This window comes from Saccopteryx bilineata, chromosome 2 (assembly GCF_036850765.1).
Source record: "Saccopteryx bilineata isolate mSacBil1 chromosome 2, mSacBil1_pri_phased_curated, whole genome shotgun sequence".
NCBI classification, from domain to species: Eukaryota; Metazoa; Chordata; class Mammalia; order Chiroptera; family Emballonuridae; genus Saccopteryx; species Saccopteryx bilineata.
Window position 1 is genome coordinate 267,952,243 of NC_089491.1, and position 22,512 is coordinate 267,974,754.

General features: G+C 47.0%; 1 protein-coding gene across 3 annotated transcripts in view; it reads left to right on the forward strand.

The window, feature by feature from the left end:
- Positions 1-22,512, forward strand: part of TBX5 (T-box transcription factor 5) — a 43,411-nt gene that overhangs the window by 14,157 nt on the left and 6,742 nt on the right. For all 3 annotated transcript variants that reach the window (XM_066255062.1, XM_066255061.1, XM_066255063.1), the window contains 2 exons: positions 3,987-4,078; positions 17,638-17,864. In XM_066255062.1, coding sequence (XP_066111159.1) covers positions 3,987-4,078; positions 17,638-17,864 — 319 coding nt within the window. The remainder of the gene's footprint in view (positions 1-3,986; positions 4,079-17,637; positions 17,865-22,512) is intronic.

Here is a 22,512-nt window from a genome sequence, read left to right on the forward strand (position 1 = left end):
TAGTAAAAGGACTAGTGATCATCATCGTTGTGAGGATTCCGCGAGACAGCGCAGACCCTGCCACAGAGTGTTAGCGACAATTCTGTTGACTGACTCCGTAGCCGATCAGTTTATGAACAACAGGGCAACTCCATCCAAAACCCTGGCTCTGGAAAACTTTCCTACCCAGACTATTTTAGAACCTGAAAGACTGAGAGTTCCAATAAGTTCTTATTACTGTGGTTGCAAAACTGCAAAAGGTCAGTCTTTGGGGCTTCGTTCGTTCATTCGCTGATCATGTCGTCAATTCAAGGACTGTTTTGCCCAGCATTATGCTTTGAATATATGAGCAGGGAAAGAAAACCAAACCGTGAGATTAAACGGCCAGCGCAATTTGGGAAAATAGGAGCCACCAGGTTGTTCGGTTTGTTTCTTTTGTTTTGTTGGCTGAAAGGGCTCAGTGATCACAGTGATCTCTGCGTGGAGGCAGGTACCAGGTGGAGGCAGGTATGTGGCCATAGGCTGCTAACGACACAAAGTATTTCCTCAGCCCAGCTGTGATTCCCAAGCTGGATTTGGGAGTTATTACCCCAGATGGTTGACAGCTTTAAAAAGATATTTAAAAAACTCGAATCTTCCCCAGCGACGTTCATTCCGTGAAACACGTTTTTGTAAGGTTTTCACTGGGGTTGTCAGCAGCTCCAGGGGCAATCCCTAGAAATATTTAGGTGTTAAAAAAAGGTCACGTGGGCATTTCATTTCCCTGCTCTTGCAACAATGGCTGTGTATGCAACCCTGTCTATCCCCCGATATTAACTTACTTTGCCATTAAAAGGCATTTTCCTCCTGCTTAAATCATTGTGTAAGGAGCCTGTATTTATGAGGTATGAGCTTTCTGGTTGGGACCAGGAAATGAACCCCTAATAGAGAGACATAATTAAGATTTTTGGCCCTCGTGAGGGTTTTTTTCTTTTCTTTCTTTCTTTCTTTTTTTTTTTTCAAAAGCAAGAATTCACAACAATTATTCTCATTAATTTTTACAACCTCTGTCTCACTGGTTGGAGCTGGCATTTATATTTGTATCCTCCCCCCACCTCCCCAGCCCTCCCCCGGATATCCGGTTTTATGCTCATTGCAGAGGGAGTACATTTGTATGACGGAGGGAAGTCAGTTGCAGGGGAGCCTTTTGGTAAAACTCAGACATCACAGTGTATCTGTTTGTGTGTCTGTGTGCTCGTGAGTGAGCCAGCTGACACGCAGCCCATTAGTAAGGAAGTTCAAGGATAGAGTTATTGTATGTACCGAAATAAAGAAGACATTTTTTTTTTTATTATGAACTAAGGCAGACATAGGTGAAACAAGACTGGTATTTTCACCTGCAGCTAAGCTTGTAGGTTAACCTCTCTCAAGGATAATTTTTACATTCTGTAGGCATCCATACTCAGTCTCCACAGTGAGGGCATAACATGAGATCAACCCACCTAAGTGTCCAGATAGCAAATCGTACTTGTTCTATGCAATTGTATCTTTGGAAGCTATGGTAAAAAGTGCAAAAATTAGGTCGAGGTAACCTGTTGGAGGTGCAAGACATGGGTTTGAGAGAAAGATTTTGTCCTGAGCTCTTGGTAGAGTAGTGACATGGACTGGGCATTAATTCAGGCCTGATGCCACATGTTCCTTTTGCCCTCAGTCCTCTCAGGGACTTGCTGTAGTGACTGTGGGATAGGGGGACATAGGGTGTGGGGCAAGATCTAATTAGATTTTTGAAGATCTAATTTTTAGTGAACTTTTGGATTTATGGTCAGGGGGTTGCATTTTACTGTGACCCAACCTGAGCGGGAAAGAAAGCCCCATTCGGTGGTGGGGCTTTTCAGCGCAAACCAGAACTGGGCTGAGTGCACGTTTTAAAGGCTGGGTTTTAAAGGGGTTTTTGTAGACTCTTCTACTCATTCTGAAGAGTCAAGTGAAAAATCAGAAAGCTGCAGGAATGGGTATGGTTTTCGTTTTTTTTTTTTTTTTTTTTTTTTAAATGAGGGAGAAGGGAATGTAGATACACATAAATACCCATCCATATGTATTACAATTTTTAAATAGAATTTAGAGCAGTTTTAGGTTCCCAGGGAAGTTGAGCGGAAGGCACACGGGTTTGCTACGTGCCTCCTGTTCCCCCACCCGCACAGCCTCTCCTGCTACCAATGTTCCGCACCAGAGTGAGACAGCTGTTACAATCGCTGAACTGACACTGACACATCATTATTGCCGATGTCCAGGTTACATGAGGGTTCACTCTGCCTGTCGTACGTTCTACGGGTTTGGACAAACGTTGAATGACATGTGTCCGCCATTAGTCTCATACACAGCAGTTTTACTGCCCTGGAGGTCCTCTGTACTGCCCCGCCCCCCTCCCCACTGATTCTGGCAACGACTCATCTTTTTTCTGTTTTCATAGTTTTGTCTTTTCCAAAATGTCCTAAGATCAGAATCCTATGATGTTGTTTTTTTTAAAATATGAAAGTTACATATATATTTTTTTATCATGAACATACTCAAGTATACAGAGGTAGTAATTTTATGCTCATTATAGAGTGCTGGGGTTGGAAGACCTTAACAAGCCCTCTCTTCTAGAAAACAGAGTGTACCAGAATGCCTGCCCCCAAATGGACAGATTAGAGGGTGCCTTCATCAATCACCCCTAGTACAGAGTTTCTGAAAGTCTGTAACTATACCACCGGGGGGAGAGTTGAGATGATTTGGGGGGTTATTTGGGTTTGATGGAATCACAGAAACTTGTTCTCTTTTTGATTATCTTTCTACTGTATCCCACGATCATGTCAGTCTTAGTTTAGTCAGTAATTTTGTGTTGAATGCTGTTCTTAAAACGTCTAACCGCCCCTTGCATCAGAGAGAAATCAGGACTTGGGTTTTAGAGATTTCTGTGGGCACCAGCAGAGAGAATTTGATAGAATTGTTTTCTTTTTATTGAACAGCAAGTGATTCTGGTTTGACATAGAGAAGCACTATGTTTTGTGTAGAATGAATTTAAGCAAAAGGCGATTAGATTTAAGTAAAAACATTGAACAGACCAGTGTGCAGGTGCTATTCAGACATGACAGTGGTGGCGGGGCTGACCCCTGAATGACTGAACCTTGGTGAATGCTGCCTCGGTGCCTAGAGAGTGATTTGATACAGAGAAACGCAACTCACCCTCAGCTTTTAGGAATGGTTTGTCGCATATGTGGCACAGGGGAACGCTGTCATCTGAATCTGTTACTGTTCACTCAGGCTAATAGAAGATATGTTGATGGTTTACATGAAAGTTCTGGGCCTTGAACCAAAAACCCCATTCTATTACTCACTTTTGTACATTGCAACAGAAATACCCAAGAAGAGGGCTCTCTGTGCCTCACTTAAACATTTAAAAAAGGTCCAGGGGCTGTTCGATAGCCATGAGATATGTTATAATTCTGTTGGTGTTTATTGAATTAGACACCATTTTTCACCTGAGCTAGCCAGAATCTATCTGAAAACTATGAAATGGACACCAAATGAGGCATTGCAGGACTTGGAAAGCAATAATCAAGCCCCCCCCCAAATGGTGACTGCCATGCTGTAGGATGGGACACCATGCCAACATGCACAGTTTTCCAAAAAGGAGGGGGGACCCACTGTTGAGGCCTTGTTGATGTTTGGAACACAAAACGCTAAGCTTAAAATCCACAACAATAACAAACCAGCTAGAATGATGCAAAGTATGACTTTCATTAATGGGCTAACCAAATCCAGGTTTTTCTTTCTCTGTGCAAAAGCAGTCTGATCTAGGACATTGTTTCCAAGCTTTCCCCCGAATCAAGTGGTGGGTCCGTTTGACAGGACTGGCTTACTTTGCTTGTTGTTGTTGTTGTTGGGGGGGGGGTGCCAGAGGCTGCATTTCCTCAACACCGGCTCAGCTCATGTCCCCAGGCTGTCTGGTGGCAATCAACAGAAAACCAACTCTCTCCTTCCTTCAGATCACCCAACTGAAGATCGAGAATAATCCCTTTGCCAAAGGATTCCGGGGCAGTGATGACATGGAACTGCACAGGATGTCAAGAATGCAAAGGTGAGAAAGTGGGTTCCTGGGCTCCCTCCTGTCCATGTACCGCCCCCCCCCCCTGCCCAGCACCAAACAGCCCAGGTGAGCCAGCCAGCCATTGGTCCGCAGTCCGCAACCTGGTGCCTCCCTCCACCAACCAGCCTGGTGCAGAGCAATGGAGCCCCGTTAGCTATCCAGCAAACAAGGAGGACGAGCCTCCTCGAGCTCCACTTGCTGATAATCCTCCTCACATGTGGTTTCCTCTGTCAGGCAACCTGGAGAGTGTATCTTGGAAGTGTGGGGGTGGGATGTACGAGAGAATCTGGCATCCTTCATCCGCCTAGGGAACAAAAGCTACCATTTTCTCCCCTTCCTTTGCCGTCTCTCTCTTTCTAGTGAAGCCCTCCCCTCTTTCTTCCCGTAAGTCACTGCTGATGAATGATTTAAAAGAAAAAAAATTTTTTTTTTTTTCTTTCTGGCAACAGCTCTTGGTAAATGAAAGGGAAGTTAATGACTTGATTTCCTGGGGGTGAAATTCAGACAAAGTTGACACCACGTGGTGTCCGGGGCACCAGGGGAGAGGGAGATGGTGATAAAAATTGCTCCATACTTTTACATATCCTGTGGTCACGGCCGCTGATATGATGAATAGAAGGCGCTGTAGCAAATGTATAGAGTGGGAATTTGGTCTGATTTGAAGGGATTGTACATGCATTGCCAATTTTGTCAAACACTCTCCCTACCTCTTGATGGGCTTCCAGAATAAGTTACCATATGGCAAGAGAGTTAGAAATACATCTTGATCCCTTTGACCAAGAAGGTTTTTTTTTCCTCCCCCTTTTTTCCCCTTTTGGTGGGTTTCATGTTTCAAAATAAAATGAGGTCATTTAGGAAGCTTTTTCTTATCCGTTCTGGAAGATGCAGAAAGGGAGAGTTAGGCGGAGGGACAGACATGCTCATTCAAAAGAAGACAAGAGACCCAAGAAAGAAATAGAAAGGCCGCAGCTTTGGGATTTTAACATTGGGTTTAGAAATACTTGCCATGAAAATTGTTTTTAGATAGCAGGCTCATCAGATCTAATTTTGCATACTTAAAAAATAATAAAGGGCAGGCCCTGGCTGGGTGGCGCAGAGGATACAGTGTCATCTCTGTGCATCAAGGTTGTGTGGCAACCACTTAACATTAGGTATATTAGTGTTGACTATTTTGTACAGCTGAAACTAATATAATATTGTACATTAGCTTGTATTATAATAAAATAAAAAAATAAATGCCAGTATCTTCAGGTACACATATGTTCAACCTGCTCATACACATTCCTGCAGTCATAATTGGTTTTCTTCATGATAGTTGGGTAGCAAGACAGTTTTTGTGGCTAAAATAACCAAGTTCTAAAGTTATATATATTTTAAAATGTGGTATTGTGTGTCTACATTGTGAAATTGGAGTTGGATTTATTAGTCTATGGCCAGTGGAAAAGTTGACAACAAATGTCAAGAAAGCTGAGAGGGGTCAAACTCACTGTGGCCCTCAGCTCACAGTGCCAAGTTTTTGTCTACCTTGTTCAAACTCGGTCTGATGGTCACCTGTCATTCAGGCAGCTTAGCCATTGACAAAGTCTCCTGTCCTGCGGGTAAGGGTCCAGGTTTTGCAGGTGAGAACTAGGTGGAAGCCACCCAATTCCAACCTGCAAATATAGGGTTTTTTTTCCAGCCCCTACTTCCTCTCTCCATCCCGCAAAGTCAAGAGCAGATGGGAAAATGGATTTAGGGTATTGGGAATCACCCCCTGAGGTTTAACCAGTTACCAGGTCCTGTGGATTCTACCTTCTTAACGTGTCTCAGAATTCACCTCCTTTTCTCCTTTCAGCTGGACTAGTGTAACTACCGCCATACCTACCTGCTCAAATCCCCTCATTTATTTAGACCTGACTTCAGTCCTGTTCCCCTCCACATTGTCCAGGCAGCCGCTGAAGACATTTTTGTAAAACACAAATCAGACAAGGTTACTCCACACCTGGAACCCTGCAGGCCTTCTAATGGTTTCAGGGTAAGACCCAGACTCCTTCCCATAGCTGACCACGCCCCTCCCGTCAGCCCTAGTCACGCCCCCTCCAGCCGGCCACCCCCACTAGCTTTGTAGCAGTTCCTCTGTGCTTCAGCCATGTTCCAAACCTAATTCTTTCCATGATTTTTGGCCCTTTGAACAACACGTTTAGTCTGCCTCAGACTTTGTCCCCTCCTCCTGCACTTGGCCATTCCTTACCTCTCACCAGGGTCACCTTGTAGCTGCTCCTTCCCCTGTGAGACTTCCCCTGGCCACACACCATATAGGTAGTCCTGTCTGCTCCTAGGACCCCTCACTGCTTTCCTGGGTCAGGCCAGGGCCCTGCACTTGGGAAGTTGATGGGATGACATGGAAGGAGGGACAGGCAGGAGGTTGTAAGAGCTCAAATGTCAGTGATCCTGGGACTCTCTCCTGAAGTTCTGAACACAGTGGTTAGGTATTTAGGCAGCTGATTCTACTCTGGTTCGAGTTGGCTGTCCTAACCACCCCTTCGTGTTGTTGTTTTTTGGGGAGGGTTTGATTGGGCGACTTTCCTGGGTGGGACTGCAGGTGCACAGGGCGGGAAAGGGTGGCTGGAAGTCATAGGCATTCAGCAATCAACATGCAGGATCAGACCACGTGTGTCTTCATGGCTGTGTTAGGAGGTGCGTTGGGGAGCAAGAGGCTCCTCAGTGACCAGGTAGGGAGGGTGGACGGAGTCATTTGTCCAGTTCCCTGCAGATGGCCCGTGGGCAGGACAGGGAACTAAGCAGAGTGGCCCTAACAGGAGGCTCTGGAGTCAGACAGACCGGGGGCAATCCTCGTTCTGTATATGGTCTTGGACAAATGACTGAACCTCGCAGAGCCTCGGATCCCTCATCTGTCAAACTGGTGAATAAATATAGCTTCTACTTCCTTAGACTCCTTCCTGGAAGAAGGACATGAGAGAATGCCGGAGAGGGCTTGGTGCCTGGTGCAGGCTCAGTAACATGGATCTGATTTGGGATGAGACTCCCCTATTACTCCCAGTTTTGCCCTTGTTTAGAATTTATTCTGGGCTGTGGTCCCAACTCCCAGGTTGCAGCAGGTAGTGACAAGTGTCCTGGGAAGGTGGCTGCAATAACAGCCAGGCTGGGCCGGCAAACTCTCTTTTAATCTCCTAATCCTGTTTCCTGTTCCACACACACCCGGTGACAGCTGCAGGGAGAAGAGTGGGAGGGGTGAAGTTTCCTCTCAGTCCAACCATCGGAAGGAGGGCTGAGCGGGAACTCGACGTTAGCCCGCAGAAGTCACTCTGCGATGAGCTTGGCCAATGTCTGGGCACTCACCCCACTATCTCTCCTCACCTAACTCTCCGTGTTTGGAAAAGTGCAGATGGAGTCTCAGTGATTTTCCGATGTTCATTTACAGTCTCTAGTTACAGAAGCAACAATGACTTACTATAAAAATGGGACAGCGGAAAGGAGGGGAAAAAATCATTTAAAAATCCCATCTGCAGCAGACGCTAAAATATGCGCCAAGGTTATTCTGGAAGGTTAATCTGTGGCTTTAAAAATATCTCATTCTGCTCTGGCCCGGTGGCTCTGTGGACAAAGTGTTGTCCCGGCACGCCAAGGTCCCAGGTCCCATCCCTCGTCAGGGCACATATAAGAAGCAATCAGTGAGCGCACAACTAAGTGGAACAATCATTTGATGCTTCTCTCTCTCAAATCAATTTTTAAAAAATGTTCTTAAGTCTAATCCTAAAAACCGGTATTTTCCAAATTGCAGTGCTCCTACCTTGGTGACAAAGGAGATGATTTGAGAAGGTGCAAGGACAATCACATCAGAAAGATTTCATAGACATTATTGCTTAATGAGAAGTTAGGAAGGAAGGAAGGAAGGAAGGAAGGAAGGAAGGAAGGAAGGAAGGAAGGAAGGAAATTAACTTAAGGTTAATTATTTAAAGAAAAATATTAACTAAATAGCAGTAGAGCTGGTATCAAGATGTGGCGAACTTTGTCATCGTGACATGAAAATGACAGCAATTTGGGAAATGCGCCTAAATGCTCATCGTATGAAGCCGGCCATGAGAGCATAACTGCTGTTTGAAATGGTCCAGGGGCCCCCAAACTTTCTACACAGGGGGCCAGTTCACTGTCCCTCAGACCGTTGGCGGGCCGCCACATACAGTGCTCCTCTCACTGACCACCAATGAAAGAGGTGCCCCTTCCGGAAGTGCGGAAGTGCGGCGGGGGCCGGATAAATGGCCTCGGCCGTAGTTTGGGGACGCCTGGCAGTCTCTGAGTTTTCACAGAACATTGTTTTCTTTGAACTTTGCTCCAAACCTTCCTTTTTTTTTTTTTTTTTTTTTTTTTTTTTTTACTTTATTTGGGTGACACTAGTTGACATAATGATACAGGTTTCAGGTGCGCAGTTCTATCACCTGTAAGCCATGCTCAGACAAGTTCTGAAATTCCGAAGAGTCAAAGATGCAAGGGCCGGTGTGTGTGGGAGGCAGATGGGGGTTGGACAGACAGACACCTTTATGGAGATATGGGCACTAGGACTTGTGGGAAGAAGGCGATTTCAATCTGTTGGGAGGAAGGATTTTCTGGGTTTGAGCAGAGAAGTGGGCAGGGCTCTAGAAGTCTTGGGGTGTAGAGAAGGGATCAGATTCTGAAGATCTCTGAAAGCCACCTGGAGTGGTGTTATGACAGGGGACACTGGGATTCTGGAGGTAGAAAGGACCACAGGAGACAGCAGCCGGTCCAGCCTTCCAAGCCCTTGTGCAGAAGGGGAAACCAAGACCTGGAGATTCACTTGTTTATTCAGTTTTTGATCTGTTGATTTGTAATTCAGGTATCATGCATTTATTAAGTGCCTACTGTGTGCCAGGCACTGGGATGCAAAGGTGAATCAACATGCAGGGGAACAGGGTCCACAGACAGAGAAGCAGGATCTGGAGTTGGGGTCCAGGCTACCCCATGGAGCAGCTCCAGGCCCCTGACTGCACTGAGCCTCTACTTCCTTGTCTGTAAAATGGGGTAAGAATGAAACCTACCCGCAGGGCTGTTGTATGGGTGAAAGGAGGTAGTGTATGTGTCCTGATTGCTGTTGCTACCTCAGGAAGTACTCCCAGACTTCAGATAGACAGCTGGGAAGGCCTGGGCCCCCAGCTGTGTCTTCAGCGTTGTGTGTGACTCTAAATCTAGGACAGCCAAAGCTCCAGGGACCACTTCTCCCCAGTGTACTCTTGTCCCTTCTGAAGGGACCAAGAAATACAGACAGCCTCTGTCCACCCATGAACTGACAGTCCAGCATGGTGGGCTCAAGGGAGTCGGGCTCCTTCTGTGCTGCCTGGCTGCCCCTAAGGGAACCAGGTGGAAGCCGCATGGCCTTTGCTTTCACGGAGAGTCACTTCTGCGGCATTCTGCTGGTTGAGCAGTCCCAGGGACTCATTTAGCTGGACCTGGATTCAAGAGGGAGGGGCAGCGATCCCTCCTCTAGGTAGAAGGAGTCAAAGTGTGTGTCTACATGTCATCACTGCCCAGTAGACACAGAAGCACTTGGCACGGGGTCTGCCCAGAGTGATGCCGGATCGGTTAGGTATAAGAGAGGGTCTATGCCCTTGTGAAGCCAGAGGCCAAGTTAGCTTGCCCAAGGTCACATGGCTGATCAAGGTACAGAGACCTGGCTGTGGGCCTGGCTTCCTTAAGGAGAGCAAAACCCCTTCTGCCCCATGTCCTCTTATAACACAGCCTAGAATAAGAGCGAGCAGCAGGCGCTCCATGCTTTGCCTCACACACCGTGGCCGTGAGCAGTGCCTGGTCTCCCCGCCGTCCACCGTCATTAGGGAGTGTTATTGGGGACTAGCAGTTTGTGGCCGTGGCACACTCGGGGGGTCAGTGGTGGCTTCAGAGCTCCTCACAGGAGGACTGAGGTTGTCACCACTTCCTTCATCTTTTTTTTTTAATTTTATTTATTCATTTGTTATAGAGGGGAGGGAGAGAGAAAGAGAGAGAGAGAGAGGGAGAAGGGCAGGGGGAGAAGCTGGAAGCATCAACTTCCATATGTGCCTTGACCAGGCAAGCCCAGGGTTTCAAACCGGTGACCTCAGGGCCAGATTGACGCTTTATCCACTGCTCCACCACAGGCCAGGCCCTTCATCTTTTCTTGACCCGTGGATGCACTGTGTGTGTGTGTGTGGGATGTTCTCTGGAGCAGGGGTACCCCGAGGCTCCGCTCTGGCTGGCCTGGAGTTTGAGCCCCACGACCAGAGAGCAGGTAGGAAAGCTTGGAGCCCACAGTGTCCCAGCTAGCCCGAATAAGTTCATTTGTCAGTCCCGGTCCAGGGACATCTTTACACACTTACATCATTCTCACCAGCCTCTGCGATGCTTAGACTCACCTTCTCTATCTTCTTCCTTACTCAGGGTCTCAGACCCCTTTTTGAAAATTCAACTAAAGCAACGGAACTCTCTGAGAAACTGAATATATCAGTTCAAAAAGATATGGAACAATTTCCTGGGCTTCAGGGGACCCCTAAAAGGCGACCGTTCTTCCAGACCTTTCCTCCTTCGCCAGCCCATCCGTCCTTCCTGACTTGAAATTCACATTCTGCTCCTCACCTCAGATGGTCACTTTTCATGTGGCAGACTTAGCCTGCTTGTATTCTCATGCTTGCGGATAAAGGTCATTTAAATGCCCAAGTAATGAGGAGCGGTTTCCAAAACGAGGTTCTGGAGAGGGCGCTGCTGTCTTTTTGGCTAGCCAGCTGGCTTCCCCCAGAAAAGTGTCATTGTCATTTTATATAAGACAAGAGGGCGCTGTGTTTGGGAAGCGGGGGTAGCCTCCGTGGTGAAATGGAGGTTTGTCCCAAGGGGCCCCATGCCGGCTCATGGTTGTTCCACCCAGGATATGGGTGCTCAGAACAGCCCTGCTCCCCTTTCTCTGCTTATCTGCCACACTGTCCCCACTCCTCTCCTTCCTGCCTCCCTGCCCAAATGTACCTGCTCTTCAGGGACAGTGTCTTTGAGCAGATCACTCACTTGTCCACCGTTTCTCAGACTTTGGGCAGACACCACAATTACCTAGGGTTGGGGGAGGCTTGTTTGAAAAACAGCAGATCGCTGGGTCTCCCCTTCAGAGGCGCTGAATCAGTGGCTCTAGGGACAGGTCAGACATGGCCCTTTAACAAGTTCTCTGATGGAGGGGTCCCCGGGTTGCACCAGGATAATCCCTTGACCCCACAGAATGGGCAAGGACACATAGGTAATGCATGGCCTTATTTTCTGGAAATGGAGCCCCTATGCTGGGCTGCTTTATAAAAAAGAACTCTTTTCTCTATTCACTGCTCAACTCTGGTGGAACATCAGAATTGCCTGTAGTGCACTCCAGTGTTTTACCATGAAAAACGTGAGACGTGTAGCAAACATGGAAGAATTGTACAGCGAGCACACACATGCCCACTGCATAGGGTCTTCAATTAATATTTGGCTACATATTTGGTCTATCACACATCCACCCACTCATCCACCCACCTATCCACCTATCCACCCATCATCCATCCATCCATTCTTCCATCCTTTATCAGCCCATCCATCGACCCGTCCCTTCATCCACCAATTCATCTATCCATCGATCTCTCCATCTTATTATTTTTTTTGATGCATTCCAAACTAAGTTGCCCACCTGAGCACATTTCACTCCAGTGTACTTCCACATGCATATCATTAACTAGGATTCAATTGTTGTTTATGACTCTTTACTTCAGGTAAATTTTACATACACTGAAATACACGAATCTCAAGTGCACCATTTCGCTTCTTGACAAATGCACAGAACCTGGAAAACCCAAACCTCCGTCATCACATAGAACATTCCTCCACCCCAGAGTTTCCTCACGCGCCATCCCAGGGAACTCCTGCCTCCCCTGCCCCACCCAAAGCAACCAATGCTCTTTTCATTCACTGTAGGTTTGTGTTGTCTGTTATGGAATTCAGTATAGATTGAGTTATTCAATGTGTGCTCTTTCACATGAGGCCTCTTCCTCTTGGAGAGCTTTAAAAATGCCTGATGTCCATGCTGCACTGCAGAAGGACAAAGGTCAGAGTCTCTTGCCAGGGTGGGGGTGGGGGGCTCAGGAATCAGTACTAAAAAAAATTCCCAGGCAATTCCCAGTATGCAGTCCAGTTGGCAACCCCTCCCCTAGAGAGACTTCCCCATCTCTACCCCTCCTCACTCTAAGCCTTACTCAACTACCCCATCCCCATAATTAATGTTCCCACATTAGGAATTTGTTTTTACAGAGACCCATGCCCCTGTAGGTGTTCTCTTGTTTTCTCTTTTCCCTGAGAGGACAGGCAGGCTTGAAATTAGTACGCAGACCATTCAGCATTCCTGTGGGGCTTGCTGCTTCGGGGTGACTTTGTCAAGGTCACCATTTGCACTGAAGGCCACCAAGGAGTCCTTGCCTTTACTTCTCCGTGACCAAGGGGCCCTCAGATGATTGCCGTTGGAACAGAGGAGGCCTCGACACAGTCCCCTTGGGTACAGGAAGCGGTTTGATGATGGGCAGTTAGACATGGCTCCTTGAGCCTTCTGGCTTCCAGAAGGACCAGGGGTTAGCCTCTGACTGCTTCTCTCCATTTCCCCCCCTTCCTTCCAAATCATTATTTAAAAAAAAACAAAAAAAAAAAACCTACTAAAACTAAGACATGATTAAACTCATTAAAATTGTTAGTTTTATGAGACTGAACTAAAATATTGAGCTCTTCAATTCCATATGAGGAACCTGGCAGTCCTGTTTCCTGTGCCGTTACCACGAGCCCAGCGGAGGTTTGGTTGGTGTTGACCTTTTTCATCCGTAAATTCACATCCTGTTTTTCCTTTGGGGGCTCACAACTCTGACACGTGACAGAGATTTCATTGCTCCATTCTGCAAATAGAGAAACTGAGGCAAAGTGAGATGTCATGAGTAGTCCAATAGCTGGTCCAGGACTTTCCCTGTGACTCCAGAGCCCCCTCTATAGTGTTACTCAAAACTTTTTTTTTTAAATCATAGACCCCTTCTGAGTAGCTGATGCAAGTGTGGGACACTCCCTAGAAAACTGACAAGCTCTAAATAGCTGACACGTGTGTGTGTGTGTGTGTGTGTGTAGGGGGGGGATTGTTTATAGACTGTTTGAGGCCCTTGCACGATAACTTCTGCTTCAGAATATAATAAGGTGTGATTTATAAGCTGGTGTTTGTTGAGCAGTATGTTGCAGATATATGCTAAATCTTTCTGTGCACCATGTTATTTTATAACCCCAAGAGGTGGTATACCTTATTATTGACAGAAGACTGAGGCTCAGAAAAGGAAGAACCTAGCCAGCACCCCATGGCCAAGTATATTGGGTACTGAAGTAAAGGTACAGTCACTCAGCCTGACTCTAGAACCCCAACCTAAAATGCCCAGCCTGACATTAAGTGATCTAGAGATTTAACAAGAGAGCCCCAAGATCTCAAACCAAAGCTGCTTTACGTGTTGGGTGCTCAAGGCCAAAGAGGGAGAGGTCTTTGAGTTTCTTGGTGCCTCACAAATCACATAGCCCTGGTTGAATCAACGGTGGGAAACTTAGTTAACTTTTTGTGTCCCGTTCTCACCAGCTAGACTTAACAGCCAGCATTCACTGTCCCTTCTCTGCTGGTGTGGTGTGAACAGAGCAATAAAACGACTGGAGATGTGAAAGAGAGAGTGATTATTATTAGTACTGAGCTAAATCCCACCTGGGGCGAACCATTCCTGGTTCTTCATGTGTCCACACATGTTTCATCAGAATAAGTTCCCAAGCCTATGAGAGAGTTAATAAATCACAAAAGCTGTTGCGGGACTGTGGGGACCCTCTGTGAATTTTAATCACGGATCCCAGTGCTAGCCAGCAGAGGAATCTGCTCCCCGAGAACAGGAATGTTACAGTCCCCAGCCTTGCTCCACTGCACAGCTTTGGCTGCCAGAACCTGAGTAAGCATCGCAGGGCACAACAACACCACCATCTCCCAGTGCGCCAGCAGCCGGGCCACCTGCTCCAGTGAAAAGGCCAATTCAGACGGCTGCAGTGGAAAAAGGTTCTCGGGGGTGTTCGTTAGCTGGCGGCACGCTGTGGGTGCAGTTTGGCCATGGATTTCAATATTCCCTTGTAACGTTTTACAACCCAGACCCAGCGACAATGGCGTCATTCATTGCACTCGCTCACATGGAACAGAATGTGAGAGCCCGGGAGAAGCTGGTCTGCGGGCTCCGACACCCAGGGTGAAATGAGGTGCTCAGGACCCTCGGCGGGTGTCCTGTGAGCTCAGGCTTAGCAGGGCAAGTTGGCAGGATGTGGGCACAGCTGTTGATACAACCGAAAGCAGTGGGATTTGACAGTAAAATAAAGGTTCTTCAAACAGAAGGATTTGGCCAATTGGCCAGGAGAACTTGACATTGCCTGGGTGTAGCCAATACCCAACTCTGTTATCACTAGGAAGCTTTTTATCACAGGATGGTTGTGTGGCCCAAGCAGTTGGTGTGAAAGCAATGATTTTGTGTTATCAAGTGTAAGTTGGCAAGAGCTTTGAAATAGCACTGATCTGGGCTGAAGGTCAGCTTTGCCTCTTCTTAGCTGTGTGATCTGGGGCAAGTTGCTTACCATCTCTGAAACTTAATTTCTTTACCCTTAGAGTAAATTTAATCATACCAATGAAATGGAGTTTTTGCCAGGATCAAATAAGGGGAAGCATATAAGTCAACCAGTACAGTGGCTAGGACATTAGGAGACACAGGATAAATGGATGAGGAGGATGAAGATGAGGATGAGGACAATGATGATGTTGACGGTTAAGATGGTGAGAATGATGAGGGTGATGGTGGTGATGATGGTGATGGTGGTAGTGGTGATAGTGGTGATGGTGGTGAGTGATGATGGTGGTGGTGGTTGTGAGGGTGATGGTGGTGGTGGGGTGATGATGGTGATGATGATGGTGGTGGGGGTGATTGATGATGGTGGTAGGGGCGATGATGGTGATGATGATGGTGGTGGGGGTGGTGATGATGGTGGTGGGGTAATGACGGTGATGATACACCAGCCCCTCTGTTGCTGCCCTTCTTTCCAGACACACACAGAGAGTGTTCAACTTTCACTTTAATTCTCCAGTGCCCAGGATTCTCCAATGATGCTCTCAAGCTGTAGAGGAATATAGTATATCTTCTCATCACATGGACTTTAGAGATCTTTGCTATGTTGCTATTAATCATGTTCCTTTGACTGGTCCATCTTTGAGCCCAGTGAAAATCACCCTATTGTCATTTGTAGCATTTTCTTCCCTTTGCCCCTATCATCTCATACCGATGAGAAGTCACTTCTCCCTTCCATGCCTCTATTTTGATAGCAGTCAGATAGGCTTGTGGACATTGTACTTCAGGCACCAAGAAAGATGCGCTTGATTGATGGTGGGGATGGTGTTTCGAGCTCCTTGGGGAGAAGGAAGCTGTGAGGGACAAGCGGTTATTGGGGTGAAGTGGCTTTCCCATTTCTATGTTAGTAATCAAAGGCAGGATTTGCCCTTTCCAGAGAGTAATTTTGCAATTTGGCACTGCTGGCATGGAGAATTCCTCAGAGCCCATTGATACATTCTCTTGTAAACGCCCTCAGCCAACATTTTTGGGAGTTATTTTCTTTAATTAAAAAAAATAACCATCTCCATTAATAATATAAAACCAAGAAAGATCCCTCTCCTTTTTTGGGAGCCCTGACAGCCCAGCACTTCCACTAAGCAGACCCAAATAGAATTGCCAGTGAGATTTGACAACTTTTATATTTTATTATTATTATAATTCTTCTTCTTCATTTTCCATGACGTAGCTGGAGCCGCAGAGCGAGAACTATAAAGCTAATTTCATTCCTTTCAGCCTCCGGGCCCCAGGGAGAGATTCTGAGTGGTGTGGCTGCCCAGGATGGCTCCAGCTTTGGTTTTGAGATGGCACATGCCACGAGAAAACTCAGCTAGGAGGAACCCTGGGTATCCGGAGGGTGTCTGGAGCCTCATGGAAACTTGGCAGACACTTTGTGTCCCCTGCCTGGCTGTTCTGACATGCTTTCACATGACAAACAAAGGCAGGGGCCCAGACCAGAGGTTGTTACACCCATAAGGGGTGGGAATTGTGAACCCCAAACCTCTGTCCTCCTAAAAGCATGTAGTATTTTAAATACTGACTAGTAATTAGGAGATTGTCCAGAAGTCATTAGGGAACTGCTGAGTTAGATTTCTGCTGTCTCTTACTTGCCCTGCGACCATGAGCAAGTTGACTACTCTCTCTGGGCCTCAGTTTCCTAATCTGTAAAATGGGGACAAGAACTGCACCTACTTCCTATGGTCATGGCGAGGATAAAATGGGCTAATGCAACATCTTTCAAAATGTGTTATATTTTGGTGTTTTGTTTTTTCTTTATGTGAGATGATTTCACGTGTCCTCTTTGATTTTAATAGGTAAGGATTTATTTTAATGGCAGTAGAGGAACTGTAATTAGCATCACAGGCCTATAATTTTACAGATATAAGCTTAGAGTGAGGCTAAATTTATTTGGATAAAAAAAGCTTAATTTAAGAAATGTAACAAGTTAAAGAAGAGATGGTTCTGGGTCGTGGCAGAAATCACTACTACATTCTGGGGCGGGCATTCTGAACCTGCTTAGTGCTATGGACCTCACAGCCAGCCTGGTGAGGACTGTGGATTACCTCTCAGTTAATATGATTAAACGCATTGAACAAAATGCGTAGGTTGCAAAGGGAAGCAATTATATTAACAATGACAATAACGATGATGGTTGACACTTGCTGAGCACTAAGCAATGCCAAGTATTGTTCAGTTTTTCACATGTATTCACTCATTTCTTTTCTGAACACCCTTTGAACTAGTTTTTTTTTTTTAATTTTCGCTTGGAAAATGAAGTCGTGAAATTAAATATTACATCCGTTGTGACAAATACAGCAGCTCAAAAGGAAATTCTAAGGCACTTAGCCGCAAATTATTCAGATTAGGGTAACCTAGGGTCATCCCCAGCTGTCCTAGTGTCATCTACCATTCTTCACTCATTTACCCTTCTGTACACACATGCAACTATTCATAAACCTACTTGCCTAATGTATAAGGCATGAAAAGTTATTGCCCAAGCCAGAGAGCCTCATTAGGATCTCTGTTTCAGCATCCTTGTGACACTTCAATTCCAGGTATTCTGCTTCATTCTACCCAGACTAGTGACCTAAATGAATTAGAGGCAGGCCTTGGTCAAATGGCTCCATTGGTTGGAGCATTGTCCAGAAGCAAAAAAAAAAAAAAAAAAAGTTATTGCCCAAATATGTGTATCTAAGGTATACAGTGCACTTGAATATAATTGAATCACTTTGCTCATCAAAGACCCCTCTGTTGCTTATTTTGTGACTTTCCTGATGGATTCGTTGGCCCCCATGGTTCAGCCAATGGAGAGCTCTGTATCAGGGTGCTGATTGATGCTATTTCCCATCTTCTGTCCTTCAGTAAAGAGTATCCCGTGGTTCCCAGGAGCACCGTGAGACAAAAAGTGGCCTCCAACCACAGCCCTTTCAGCAGTGAGCCTCGAGCTCTCTCCACCTCATCCAACTTGGGGTCCCAGTACCAGTGTGAGAACGGTGTGTCCGGACCCTCCCAGGACCTTCTGCCCCCACCCAACCCATACCCACTGCCCCAGGAGCATGGCCAAATTTATCATTGCACCAAGAGGAAAGGTGAGTGTGACAACCCCTGTCCAACATACCTCTTTCTCTACTTCTTTCCTTCCCTTGGGGCAAGGGTGGGTGGGTGGGGGAAGGACACATAACTACATTTGTTTGTTTTAAAAAATGTAAATAATACAAGAGCACATGGAGATTGTATGAAAGTCAAACCATACCAATAAAACACATCCTTCCCTAATTCTAGCCCCTTCCTTGAGGAAAAGTCGTTTGAAAGGTCCAGACCTATTTTACTCATTTACACACACACACACACACACACACACACACACACACACACACACACAGCTTTGTTTTTACTTCTAGCAGTTCATGTCACACTGTATGTGTTTTGCAACTTGCATTTTTTTTCAACTTCAGAATATCTTGTAGATACCTGAACTTGGACTGCCTCATTTTTTTTTAGCCAATGAAGAGGAAGTGTTGCCTCAGAAGAATGAGGTGGACTTTGTTGTCAGCCTCACTAGTGGACAGGGAGGTTGCGTCCAGCATTCCTGGTTATATCATGAGCCATGCTGCAGGGCATGTCCTTCTAACTGGATATACCTCTTTGGTTCATGTGCTGGGATTTCTCCCAGCTGCACTCTAAGCTCTGCTTTCCTTCCCAGAAAAAAATCAGCACAGAAAGAGAAGAAAAAAGTCGCAACTGATTTTCTCTTCTCTGCATCCCTTTCCTCCAATCTACTAGGCTCGTGTCTGAGACACAAGGAGCTTTCTTTGCCAAATAAGAAATGGATGACTTTTCCTCAGTCATGTGAATCCAAAGGGACTAGATAAAGGAAGGAAATTTCTGGTGGCCCGTTTTTTTGAGCCAGAATCAAAGCGGGTGAGATGGGCGGTGCGGTTGAACTTAGCCTACTAGAAACAGTGCTTGATGTGGTAAGCTGCGGACAGGAGCGATGAGGACAGGGAAGGCAGTGGGGCCAGGGAAACGCAGGTTCGAGTCTCACCTCTGCCACCAGCTTCTCGTGTGACTTCAGGCAGGTATCCTAGCCTCTCTGTGCCTCAGTTTCCTGCTTTGTAAACTGTGCTAAGATTTCTAGAGCACCCGATACTTGTAAGCATCCAGTTAGTGGTAGCTGTGATTTCATAAGTGTCAGGCGTAACTCCAGAAATGTGTCACAGGAGGAAGCAAAGAGAGGCTGCTCACCAGGTAAAGGCTTGAGAAAATGGGTAGGGGGAAGGGATCATGCATCAGAGTGTTTATGCCCATGGTCTTCAGAATCAGACAACAGGGATGAATTCTATCTTTGCCAGTTGCAAAGCTTTATGATTAGGAGCCCATTACTTAACTCATTTATGCCTCATTAAAAAAAAAAAAAAAAAACAAACTTGTACATATGGGCTTATGATTAGACCTGTCTCATAGGCTTGGTGTGAAGATGTAGTGGTATCAAGCTTGTATTTAGCACAGGGTTGACTCAGTAAGCAGTCACTATTTTGCTCAGGCCGACCCAAATCCTAGTCTTTAGAGGCCTATTGTATCTCAAAGCCACAGTAGCCAACACGATGCCTTTGGAAGTCTAGTGCCCAGGGTTTGGCCCTTTGAAACAACAACAATAACAACTCCGTAATAAGAACCAATAGAAATGATGCTTTGGTGGCTTTCTCTGGAGCTGGGGTTACATGAGGAAACGCATAGTCTGACTGTTTGACATTCATTCATCTTGCATTGGGAAGGAGAGAAGAGCTGTCTTTGGGCCAAGCCTGGGCTGGGGAGCTGACCTGGGTGAGGCTGAGGTTTCCAGACTTACCTGAAGCCCATCCAAGCTCCCTGGATCTCAAAGACCTGAACAGGATCACCTCAGCAGACCCCCTGGCCAGACTCCCAGCACATCCGCCGCCGGATAGGCTGCAGACCAGATGCCTGTAAACATGTCTGCCTCTTCAGGCACAAGCAGGGGTTAAAAATGTCTCATGGAACACAGATCCCTGCATGGAATCCTGTTTTATATTATTTGTAAGGGTGCCCTGCCTAGGTTCCAGAATGCTGCCTTTTCAGTAACGTTAGGTAGGGGTGCTATTATTAACCCACTTTACAAGTGGGGAAACTGAGGCTCAGAGAGGTAAAATCACGTGCTGGTGGTTCTTGAAGGTGGAGTTTGAACCCATGCCTGCTCTGCAGGCTCCGCCTGGGCCCCGAACCACCACTCTGTACACCTTGGCTTATCAGCTACAATCTCAAAATTTCATCCTCCACTAGACGTTTGCTCTGGAGACTGGGTCAAGCGTGCTGATTAAGAGCTCACCAGGTTTGAATTAGGAGCTCTGTCTATTAAATTAATTCCAGACCGAAAGAAGAGGACGAAGAAGTTAAAAAGAATCAAGATGCTTTTTTTAGGTTCAATATTTATAGCAGCATCCTTACAAGTGCATTCCTGGAGGATGCAGCAGGGAGGCTTTGAACAGAAGGCGGGCGAATCGCTTTCGATTACAGGAGCCATGGACTTTCCTTGTGGCACTTTGCGGGATTCTCGTGGGAACTCAAGGTCAATTGCAGGTGGCCACTGGGAAGGCTGGAGTTGGTGGCTGGTCCATGGCCAGACACTCCCATCACTGACCCTTTCTAGCTGTGTGGCCCTGGGCAAGTGGCTTGGACTTTCTGAGCCTCAGCTACCTTGTCTGCAGAGTGGGGATGACGATAGTGCCGACCCCGTGGGGGTTGTTAGGGAATGAAATGAGGTAATCCCTGTAAAACACCTAAAACAGGACCTGACATATAAGTGCTCAGTGAACGTGAGCTGGCCGCAGCCATGTCTTTGCCCAGCGCACATTGTCATAAGCCGGTCAGACAGCACTGTTACAAATAATTAGATGGTGGTTTGGCAGAAGTGGTGATGGAATGCTGTGAGGGGGATATGCAGAGTGCTAATGGATATGAAAGGAGGTGTCGGAGGAGGGGGTTCAGGGGAGAATTTCAGCTCAGAGCAGGAGCTGGATAGGAGAAGGGGAGAGAATGGGGGTTCAGGCACAGAGGAAAGCATGTGGGCTCCCCTCAGAAGATGGGGGCCCTCTCCCCGGGAGCGAACTAAAGGCCCGAGTCACTGGAGCACAGTGAGGGGAAGGCAGGGCCCAGCCTGCAGCTGGCCCACGGGAGCCATTCGAAAGATTTCAGGTTTTATCCTAACACCCATGGGCAGCCGCCAGAGGGGCTGGAACCCAAGTGGCCGTGTTAGGGTTTTGTTTTGAAGCAGTCACTTGGCGTTGATAGGAGGGGACTAGAATTGACACCAGAGCTTTATTGAGAGGCGGTTGGGGGCTCTGGGATGTGAGCTGATGGTGGCTCAGACCAGGGTGTGGGGAGAAAAGCCGGAGATGTGGGTGGAATCAGGACACAGTGACAGGCTGGAGATAACAAGGTGAAGAATTACCCCTTTTTCATGGATGTGGAAACCGAGGCTCAGAGAGGTTGAGTAACCTGCCCAGAGTCACCCAGCTAGTGAGTGGCCCTGCCCCCATCTATGCACTTGGGGTGCGTGGACATGCACCCTGCAGGGCTCCTTTCACCCCCGCAGAAACCTCTGCCCTTCTCACCTCCCTCCACCCCCAAAAGAAAGCTCCCAGGGACAGGGAACATTCCAGCCAAGCTCTGTCTGTCCTGCCTGCCTCAGAGACAACAAAAAAGCAATTCATCATCAGCCTCCATTGTAAAGTGATAAGGAATCGGTGGAGGTTTCCTTCCAGTTTGGGATTCCCGTTAAGTGATAACTCCATGGGTGGCTTTCCCCTGGCCCCTGCCTACCCCACTCCCTATCTGACTTCCCCTCATTGTCTGTCTCCTTTCCAAACGAGCCCCGGAGGCCAGCGCAATGCAATGTCAAAGGGCCAGGCAGGCCAGAGGGCTCCTTGTGTTTGGGCCCAGCTGTCTCCTAACTATCTATCCCGATGGATGGAGCCGGGAAGGTCTTTTATCAATGCCACTCCAGCACAGCCAGGACCCCGGGCCTGGGAGAGCACTTGTCTGTCTTCCTTCGCCCCCTCCCATCCTGACCACCCCCCAACCTATTAGCAACCCAAGGCGACCCAAATAAAGATTTTAGGCAAGCCATTTACTGCCTTGGATAGTCAAAGGGAAGTCAGAGATGAGAGGGGAAGGGGAAGTGGATAGAGGAAAGGGTTCTGCAGGGTGCGTTTTCTCAGTGCAATGTACTTTTTAGGGTGATTTTGTGTGGCTTCCTTCACCAGGTCCTCACTGCCATCTTTGGACCCGGGGAGAGGTTCCTCATCCCCATTGTGCAGGGACAAGCAGAGAACTAAGAGGCTGGGTTAGACTGCCAAGGTTCTGTGGTTGGTGAGGGCACATCTGGGATGCACTCACCAAATATATATTGGTCAGGCACTTTTTTCTGGGCACTGTGCTGGATGCTTGGGACAGAGCAAGATGGCAGAGCTCCCTGCCCTCATGAAACTTGTATTCTATTGGGGGAGATAGTTAACAAGCAAGTCAATAAATCAGTGAGATTTGAACTGGAGTCTTTTTTTTAAAATTAATTTTAATGGGGTGACATTGATAAATCAGGGTACATATGTTCAGAGAAAACATCTCCAGGTTATTTTGACATTTGCTTATGCTGCATTCCCATCACCCAAAGTCCAATTGTCTTCCGTCACCTTCTAACTGGTTTTCTTTGTGCCCCTCCCC